Source organism: Cebus imitator, unplaced genomic scaffold (assembly GCF_001604975.1).
Source record: "Cebus imitator isolate Cc_AM_T3 unplaced genomic scaffold, Cebus_imitator-1.0 Scaffold188, whole genome shotgun sequence".
Classification (NCBI taxonomy): domain Eukaryota; kingdom Metazoa; phylum Chordata; class Mammalia; order Primates; family Cebidae; genus Cebus; species Cebus imitator.
Genome location: NW_016107503.1, coordinates 5,489,532 through 5,499,847, shown reverse-complemented (window position 1 = coordinate 5,499,847; position 10,316 = coordinate 5,489,532). Strand labels below are relative to the sequence as shown.

The 10,316-nt window shown below is 36.6% G+C and overlaps 1 protein-coding gene and 1 non-coding gene across 2 annotated transcripts in view; one reads left to right on the top strand and one right to left on the bottom strand.

The window, feature by feature from the left end:
- Positions 1-10,316, bottom strand: part of HORMAD1 (HORMA domain containing 1) — a 25,079-nt gene that overhangs the window by 1,473 nt on the left and 13,290 nt on the right. Inside the window, exons 8-12 of the mRNA XM_017546182.2 lie at positions 8,102-8,446; positions 5,609-5,675; positions 5,450-5,526; positions 4,502-4,585; positions 831-902 (exon numbers count right to left, since the gene is read on the bottom strand). Of these exons, the coding sequence (XP_017401671.1) occupies positions 831-902; positions 4,502-4,585; positions 5,450-5,526; positions 5,609-5,675; positions 8,102-8,446 (645 nt within the window). The remainder of the gene's footprint in view (positions 1-830; positions 903-4,501; positions 4,586-5,449; positions 5,527-5,608; positions 5,676-8,101; positions 8,447-10,316) is intronic.
- LOC119473840 lies at positions 2,687-2,793 on the top strand. The gene has a single exon (XR_005203081.1). It is a non-coding gene; the product is annotated as a U6 spliceosomal RNA (small nuclear RNA).

The window sequence follows — 10,316 nt, the reverse complement described above, 5'->3', positions numbered from 1 at the left end:
TGGGATTACAGGCACGCGCCACCATGCCCAGCTAATTTTTTGTATTTTTAGTAGAGACAGGGTTTCACCATGTTGACCAGGATGGTCTCGATCTCTTGACCTCGTGATCCACCTGCCTCGCCTCTCAAAGTGCTGGGATTACAGGCTTGAGCCACTGTGCCCGGCCTAACATTTGATTTTTAAAAATAGTCTTAAGTTTTCAGTTGTCTAATTTTAACCTACTAATAATACTAAAATATCTAGTTAGAAAAATATGAATAATTAACTCAGAAATGGCAAATACATTATTTGATTTGGTAAAATAAGGTTCTAAATATGAAACAACTATACAGTTTAGGTCAGGAAAAATTTTCTTTCTCTAGAGGTACTAGAAGGAGACCATATATTTTTAGAGAACACATGGATTTAGTAACTTATCCTCCTTCTACTTTAGTTTTGGTCTCTAGAAAGCTGAGATCAAATTTGTGGCCCAATTTCAGTTGTATGGAAATAAAATGGCCTTAATATTCTTGTTCTGTCACTTTCTCGTTCTACTTATATTTTTCCTGACACTGATTTTTAATTTATATTACAGTTCCTCCAATTACTTTAAATCATTCATGGAATGAGACAGGAGATGTTTACATGGAAAAAACTAATAAACCAACATAGTGCATCTTATTTCAAAATCACCTCGATTTTTAGAACAAAATATATTTAAACAAAATTTGAATATCAGAGCTCTCTGGTAAATCGAGGGATATAAAATTCATCATTTTGAATTTAATTTATAGTAATGATATTCTGATACTTGCCATTGTATTCAAACTATACATTATCATAAGACTTACTATTCTCCCAGATTCATGTTGACTTCTCTTCCGATTTTCTTTGGAAGATTTTACTGGTGGATTTCCATTTGCCTCCACAAAGATAGAATAATTACTAATTGGTTATTTCTCAAAGAACAGCTAATACTTGGATTTTTCAATCTTATGGAGCAATATGCAATATTTATTTATTTATTTACTTTTTAGAGACAGGATCTCCCTCTGTCACCCAGGCTGGAATGCAGTGGCACAATCATGGCTCACTGCAGCCTGAAACTTCTGGTTTCAAGTGATCCTCCTGCCTCAGCCTGCCAAAGTGCTGGGATTATAGGAGTGAGCCACAGTGCCCAGCTGGATATACAATTTTTTTAAAAAACAGCTTTATTGAGATATAATTTAGACACTATATGATTCACCCATTTATAAGTATACAATTCAATGATTTTCAGTACATTCGCAGAGCTGTATAACCGTCACCAAAATCAATTTTAGATCACTTTCATCACCCTAAAAAGAAACCCCATTTCCCTTACCTATCACTCTCTTATTCTGACATCCTCCCATGAGCCTTCAGACTGTCTCAATAACTTTCCCAGTTCTGACTTTCAAATGAATGAAATAATATAATATGTGAATTTTTGTGAGTAACTTCCTTTAATTAGCATGTTTCCAAGGTTCATCCAAGTTGTAGCATGTATTGGCACTCCATTCTTTTTTATGGCCGATATTCAATTGTATGAATACACCACATTATTAATCCATTCATCTGTTGATGTATATTTAGGTTTTTCCCATTTTTTGGCTACTGTGAATAATGCTGTATATACAGTTATTAAAATGAGTATTGGAAATTACAAATGATTAGGTGTCATATAACTATTCTCTAAAAGGACATACTTCTTTTCTGATGTTTGAAATTTTCTTTCCAATGATAATTCCTTAGTATATATAATAGTGAATATTTTCATTGCTTGCCCTTTTCTAACCACAATTCAGTAATAATTCTCAAAATCAGGAGTACACTGGCTCAGAGTTCATGTCCAAAAACGTGTGCAGTTTCAGAAATAAATTTATGTCCTCAAAGCATTTTAATGTTACATTACGAGGAAATCTTGCTTAATAATTTTTAAATTCTGGTCTCTATCCCTATATCCTAGTAAAGGTTATTCATCCAAACAGAAATTGGCTAGGATGAATATTTTGCTTCTATAAGTAGTAAATCTTGACATTCCTTTATCTCTTGCTTTCATGAGCATACTCATTTGAATGCTGCCTTCTGCCAGTTCTAACTTCCCATTGAGAACAGGGGTAGGGGAAGACACCTAAAAATGGCACTATAATGAGTAGTGTTCTGATAAATGTTTAATAGCCAGCTCTATGACAGAAACAACCCCTGAGGCATTTGCTGATTTCCGTGCTGTGAATACTACCAATATTTAAGTCCAATTTAAGCTACCAACATGATATCTCTGAGTGAAGAGTTGGAAAGAAATGTTCTAGCACACCACTAACAGAGTGAGCTATTTCTTTCCTAAACTTTGGATATTTTATTTATTTTACAGAATGCTTTTTCTTCACCCCTGATGAACCTTTGAGAGTAACTTAAAGTCTAAAATCAAATATGAATTTTGATTTAGTATAATTCATACCAAAAGCTAAAATAAAGCAGTGATTTTTTTCCTTTAAGAACATGAGATTCATTTTATACAAGATATATGCAAAAGATTAATTAGTAATATCTTATTAGCAAGATACTCAGTTTGTAAGATCGAGCATGATGCTTACTTTGGCAGCAAATATTAGAACAATATAGATATGCAAAAGATTAATTTGTAATATCTTATTAACAAGATACTCAATTTATAACATCGAGCATGGTGCTCACTTTGGCAGCAAATATACTAAAATTAGAATGATATAGAGAAGATTAGCATGGACCCTGCATAAGGATGACATGCAAATTCGTGAAGCATTCCATATTTTTCAGAGTGAACAGACAACCTACAGAACATTTTTGCAATCTATCCATCTGACAAAAGTCTAATATCTAGAATCTACAAGGAACTTAAAACATTTACAAGAAAAAACAAACAACTCCATTAAAAAGTGGGCAAAGGACATGAACAGACACTTCTCAAAAGAAGTGTGGCCAATAAACACGAAAACATTTATGTGGCCAATAAACATGAAAAATGCTCAGCATCACTGATTATCAGAAAAATGCAAATCAAAGCCACAATGAGACACCACAGATACTGGTGAGGCTGTGGAGAAATAGGAACACTTTTACACTGTTGGTGGGAATGCAAATTAGTTTAACCATTGTGAAAAACAGTGTGGTGATTCCTCAAAGACCTAGAATCAAAGATACCATTTGACCCAGCAATCCCATTACTAGGTATATACCCAAAGGAATATAAATCATTCTATTATAAAGATACATGCATGCTGGCCGGGCATGGTGGCTCACGCCTGTAATCCCAGCACTTTGGGAGGCCAAGGCGGGTGGATCACCTGAAGTCAGGAGTTCGAGACCAGCCTGGCCAACATGATGAAACCCTGACTCTACTAAAAATATCAAAAATTAGCTGGGTGTAGTAGTGGCCACCTGTAATCGCAACTACTCAGGAGGCTGAGACAGGAGAATCACTTGAATCCAGGAGGCAAAAGTTGCAGTGAGGGGAGATTGTTCCATTGCACTCCAGCCTGGGCAACAAGAGCAAAACTCTGTCTCAAAAANTAGTGGAAAATGGAACTCACTGTGCATGTGTGATGTGTATCACTTAGCTTTTTCTGACTGGGTATATACACAAAAGAACATAAATCATTCTATTAAAAAGATACATGCATGCATATTTTCATTGCAGCACTATTCACAATAGCAAAGACATAGAATCAACACACATGCCCATCAATGATAGACTGGATAAAGAAAATATGCAGCCATAAAAAGGAATGAGATCATGTCCTTTGAAGGGACATGGATGGAGCTGGAAGTCATTATCCTCAGCAAACTAACACAGGAATAGAAAACCAAACACCACATGTTCTTGCTTATAAGTGGAAGCTGAATAATGGGAACACATGGACACAAAGAGGAGAACAATACACACTGGGTCAGGGGGGCGGGGGTAGGGAGAGCATTAGGATAAATAGCTAATACGTGTGGGGCTTACTACCTGGGTGGTGGGTTGATAGGTGTGGCAAACCACTATGGCACACATTTATCTATGTAACAAACCTGCACATCCTGCACATGTATCTTGGAACTTAAATGAAATTTACTTTAAAAAGAAAAAAAAGAGATCGAGCATGGGAATATTCTGGCATTCCAGGAAATTTCTCTGGGAGTCTGGATGATAGTATCACTTCTTCCCAAAGCCTTTTCTGGATCCCTTCCTTTAATATACCTTCAGTGAATTAACCATTCCTTTCTTTGTGCCTGCCTATGTAGTCTATTCAGACTTCTTTAGTGGCCCTATATCATTGCTTGTTTATTTCTAGTTACCGAATTTTAGCTAAGACCAAGAAGTATATGTTATTCAGGTTATATCCCAAGCACCTAGTAAAGTACCTGATACATAATAGGTACTTAGTAAATATTGGTCTAATAAATGAAATATTAAAATAAACTCACATATGGAGGAGAATTACAAGGTTAGAATGGAAAACAAGCCTAAAGAGATATTTACCATTTTATTCTGAAAGACTTTTCCACTTCTTGTTCTGCCTTCAGACATATCAAGTTCAGATGTTTTATTGACTAACTGCTCAACCTAAAAAAGAAAATAATTACACAAAATATAACTTAATATAATAAAACCTTTTCATAAAATAATAAATGGGGTCCAAAAATTTAATCACATAAAATTTAGGGTCTTGTTAAGTTAAAACCAATAATTTTGAGTTGGTTCATACTGTCACGAAAAGCACAAAAGATAGTGAAACTGACACTTTACACAATTGACCAATCACTGAACTGAGAAAGTCCCAAATGATCATCAGGCATTACCCTTCCAGAAGACAAGAAGTTTAGTCTACTCATTTGAGAAATAGGCTGGACAGAGGAAAGTAGACAATCAATCATTAATCAGATTATTTCCAAGTTCATATTACCTAAATCTATTATTTCAGGATTTTACTGTATTTGAAAAGCAAAATAAAACATGTTACTGGCTGGGCGCGTTGGCTCATGCCTAATCCTAGCACTTTGGGAGGCCGAGGTGGGTGGATCACCTGAGGTCAAGAGTTCAAGACCAGCCTGGCCATCATGGTAAAACCTCATCTTTTAAAAAAACAAACAAACAAAAAAAAACATGTTATGCTCAAGGCAACAAAAAGGTATTATATATTCCATTTGTAAATACGAAGCAGGGTGGAATAAATAACTGCCTAAGATTCTATCCAGTAATTTTCAGATTCTACCAAGAGTATTTAGGTTTATTACTAAACAAATCCACCAGTAATATACTCGAAATTCATCAACATATAATTGCCAGTTTAGTTAATAATAAGCATTCTAAATGTTGAATTTTATTCTAAAAGACCTGGAATAACAAAATCTAAAAAATAAAAAAATAGCATATAAGCAACTGTCTTTTGAACAAAACAAAAGTGAGATGGAACTATCAAGTTTGTACCTGAGAATGAGAAATGGAAATATCTGAACTTTCTTTAGACCTCATAATTTCATCTTCCTCACAAACTAAACTTGGTTCTGTAAAAAAAAAAAAAAAAAGTTAAGCAGATATAAAATTGAATTGGAAGTGAGTTAATCTACATTTTCATTAACTTCTTACCTCCAAGTTCAGATGATCCAGGGACTTTTTCCTGGTCTTCCATTTTAGTTTCAGTGTCTAAATCATCCTACATAATTATGAAGAAAAAAATGGGCACATTTCAAGAAGAAATAAAAACAACTGAGCAGAAAGCATTCATGAACGAATTTGTTTTATGTGAAGGCTAAATACAATATAAAACTACTGGCCAGGCATGGTGGCTCACGCTTGTATTCCCAGCTCTTTGGGAGGCCATGGCGGGAGGATTGCTCAAGCCTAGTAGTTCCAGATTAGCCAGGGCAACATGATGAGACCTTATCTCCACAAATTTTTTTTTTTAAATTACCCGGCTGTAGTGGCATGTGTCTGTGGTCCCAGATATTTGGGAGGCTGAGGTGAGAGGATCACTTCAGCCTAGAAGTTTGAGGCTGCAGTAGCCTTGATCATCCCTCTGCACTCCAGCCTATAGACAAGACTCTGCCTTAAAAACAAACAAAAAAACCCAGGCCCAGTGCAGTGGCTCACATCTGTAATACCAGCACTTTGGGAGGCTGAGTCAGGCAGATCACTTGAAGGAGTTGGAGACCAGTCTGGCTAACATGGTGAAACCCTGTCTCTACTAAAGATACAAAAATTAGCCAGGCATGGTGGCATACCATGAGTATGCCATACCTCAGCCTCCTGAGTAGTTTGTAATCCCAGCTACTCAGGAGGCTGAGGCAGGAGAATACCTTGAACCCAGGAGGTGGAGGTTGTGGTGAGCTGAGATTGTGCCAGTGCATCCCAGCCTGGGTAATAGAGCAAGACTCTGTCTCAAAAAACAAAACAAACAAACAAACCAAAAGACCTACAATGCCTTATGCTTGCTAGAAATAAAAGTGGTCCTAACAACAACAACAAAAAAAGTGGTCCTAGAATTAGTATCAAAATGCAACTTATTAACCCAGATAAATACTATTTTTCTTCACTTTGCAGGGTTGTTTTAGGGACGAATGATAAAAACATACAACTTTTGGCTGGGCGAGGTGGCTCACACCTGTAATCCCAAGACTTTGGGAGGCTGAGGCAGGCAGATCACCTGAGGACGGGAGTTCAAGACCAGCCTGACCAACATGGAGAAACTCTGTCTCTACTAAAAATAAAAAATTAGTCAGGTGTGGTGGTGCACGCCTGTAATCCCAGCTACTCAGGAGGCTGAGACAGGAGAATTGCTTGAACCCAGGAGGCGGAGGTTGTGGTGAGCTGAGATGGTGTCATTGCACTACAGCCTGGGCAACAAGAAAAAAAAAATATATATATATATATACATATATATGTATATCTATATATACACACATATATATACACATATATATACACACACACACACAACTTTCTCTAAAGTGTATGATGATTCTAAGATCTTACTACTCTTTGAGTGCACTGAATTAGACATGTTCACACAACAAACTACCACTTCTATATAGCTCTGGAATTTCCATACAAATGTTTGCATACACTCTAAATATGCCCCACCTGTCTTCCGAGAGCTATTGAAGTGTAAGCTCAGTCATGCTATGGTAGAAATAGCAACAGGTTTAATGTTTACATTATAATCATTGTTCCCTTTGTGATACATGTGAAATAGATTTAAATATTTTAAAGATTGCTACAAACACCCCAGCCACATTTTTTATAAAGCAAGACTGAGATTTAGGTCTTAGAAAAAAGTTTTCTTCTTTGACTGAATTGGTTGAAAATTTATTGAATTTTCCATGTGTAAAAATATGGTCATGGAGCCTAATCAGAATAGTAAATCTCTTTATATAAAGTACTGTATTCATAATTTAGAATAAATTGAGACAGAGAAAACAAGAGAAGTGAGATTAAAGGACATAATGTTAATGCTTGAAAGATTAAAGCAATGATGACTTACACATTTGCTGGAAGTGAGGCAACCAAAAAACTCTTTTATACTTCTATTCATCCATTCACTCAATTAATACTTAGGATGCACTGATTACAAATCCAAGTGCTAGGCACAGGATGATTACAAAATTGAATAAGACACTTTTCCTGACTTCCGGGCCCCTCCAGGCTGCTTCAGAACAGTGACTTTCCAGGCTCTGGAGAAATTCAAGCACAGGCTAGCTGAACACTTAGTAGGGATGTCGTAGAAAAGATTCCATCATTAGTTGGGTGTTGGACTAGTGCAATGTTTTTGAAATTATGCCCTAGAGTCCTAGGGGTTTCCTCAGAGTCCACTATGAAGGTAGGTGATGTAGAGAGTGGTAGGGCCTCCAGGACCATCCATGCTTCACCCAGAATAGTTGTGCTTTTCAGTTCTAGTATCATGTTGTTTGGACTAAGTAAAAAGTTTTAAAACTATAGGCCTAGACTTAAGGTCCCTTCCAACCTTGAGTTTATGATTATAATATAGAATTTACACAAATGTTAATGGGAGCTATGAAAATCTTCAGAATTGAGTCAAACATTTGTTATTATTGTTCTTTGTAACTCTTTAAATACACTTACATTTGCATAATGCTCCTGCTCATCTTCTACATCTTTGTCTCTCAGGATTTTTGGAAATGGTGTTTTTATTTGTTTTGGTGACAGTATACTTGAATCAACATTTTCCATTCTTTCTCTCTCGGTGGTCACTTTTACTTTGAAGGTGTGAAAAGGTGTTGAGACTTCTCCCACATTTAAATACATAGGCTCCCCTTCAAATATAACTCCTTCACAATCACCATCCTTAAAACCAGGAGGCTGATAATCTGGGGGTGTAACTGCAAAAAAGTAAGTGTAAACTGGGCTGTTCGTGAAATTAAAGAAAATATTATTATTATTGTATAAACACATGTGATTGCAGATATTTCAAATAGTATAGAAGAGCATAGGCCAGGCGTGGTGGCTCACGTCTGTAATCCCAGCACTTTGGGAGGCCGAGGCGGGTAGATCACCTGAGGTCAGGTTTTTGAGACAAGCCTGACCAACATGGAGAAACCCTGCCTATACTAATACAAAAAATTAGCCGGGTGTGGTTGCACATGCCTGTAATCCTGGTTTGAACCCGAAAGTCAGAAGTTGTGGTGAGCCAAGATCATGCCATTGCACTCTAGTCTGGGTAACAAGAGTGAAACTCCATCTCAAAAAAAAAACAGAAGGGCGTAAGCTAAAACATAAGAATCACTCTCTTACTATGTCCAAGTCCCCATTTTATTCCCTAAAGATAAGCTTTGTTTTTTCACTTGACTGTCTGTGACCTTGAGTAAATTATTTAAATTATTTATCAACCCTGATTTAATTTTCTCATCTGTCAAATGGGGAAAATAATAGTACCTACTTCATAGGGTCATTGTGGGAATTAAATAAAGTGCAAAATGTTGAGAACAGAATTGGCACATAGTAAATACTCAATAAATGTTAGTTGTTATTTTGTTGCTTTATGTTCTTCTAGAAGACATTCCTATGATAAAAGATATTTCATATTTACATAGGTTTTAGGAAGTATATATATATATATATATATATACACAATTCCTTAAAAACACAAATGAGATCATACTGTTCTATATCTAGCTGGTTTTAACTTAATATGTTGGATGATGTAATTTATCAGCACCTTCTTTTTAACAGTTTGTGTAGTATTCTATTATGCAAAGGGACCAAAATTTATCTGGTCCTCAATGAAGAACACTCAAGTTGTTTCCAGTTGGTTAATATTTTAGCCAATGCTATCAAAATCCTTATATAACCTTGCATATTAGCCCAATTATGTTCTCAATATATTTTTCTCACTGTAGAATTTCTGGATTAAGATAATGTGCCTTTAAAATTTTGATATTGCCAAATTGTCCTCTAAAATTGTTGAACCTGTATACAATCCCTCAAGAATATAAAAGTGCCTGCTTGGCCAGATGTGGTGGCTCACGCCTGTTATCCCAGGACTTTGGGAAGCTGAGGCAGGTGGATCACTTAAGGTCAAGGAGTTCGAGACTAGCCTGGCCAACACGGTGAAACCCCGTCTCTACTAAAAATACAAAAATTAACCGGACATGATTGCAAGCGCCTGTAGTCCCAGCTGCTCAGGAGGCTGAGGCACAAGAATCGCTTGAGCCCAGGAGGTAGAGGTTGCAGTGAGCTGAGATTGTGCCACTGCACTCCAGACTGGCAGACAGAGCAAGACTCTGTCTCACACACACAAAATAGTTCCTGTTTCCCCACATCTTTGTCAAAAATGGGTTAACAAGTTTTATCAATCTCATAAGTGAAAACTGTTAACTCACTGTTAAGTTTCTTTAACTGAGTGAGGTTATACTTCACATGGATATGTTCTTATCACTGGAGAAGCATCTATTTTAAAGCTTATTTTTGGCCGGTTGAGGTGGCTTATGCCTATAATCCCAACACTTTGGGAGACCAAGCTGGGTGGATCTCTTGAGGTCAGGAGTGTGAGACCAGCCTGGCCAACATAGTGAAACCCCATCTCTACTAAAAATATGAAATAGCCAGGCATGGTGGTGCACACCTGTAATCCCAGCTACTGGGGAAGGTGAGGCAGGAGAATCACTTGAAACCAGGAGGGGGAGGTTGCAGCGAGCTGAGATCGTGCCACTGCACTCCAGCCTGAGCAAGAGAACGTGATTCTGTCTCAAAAATACAAGCAAACAAAGAGCTTATTTTTGCAAATCTTTCTTTTTTGAATAGTGATATTAAATGTAAATTTTTTTTTTTTTTTTTTTTT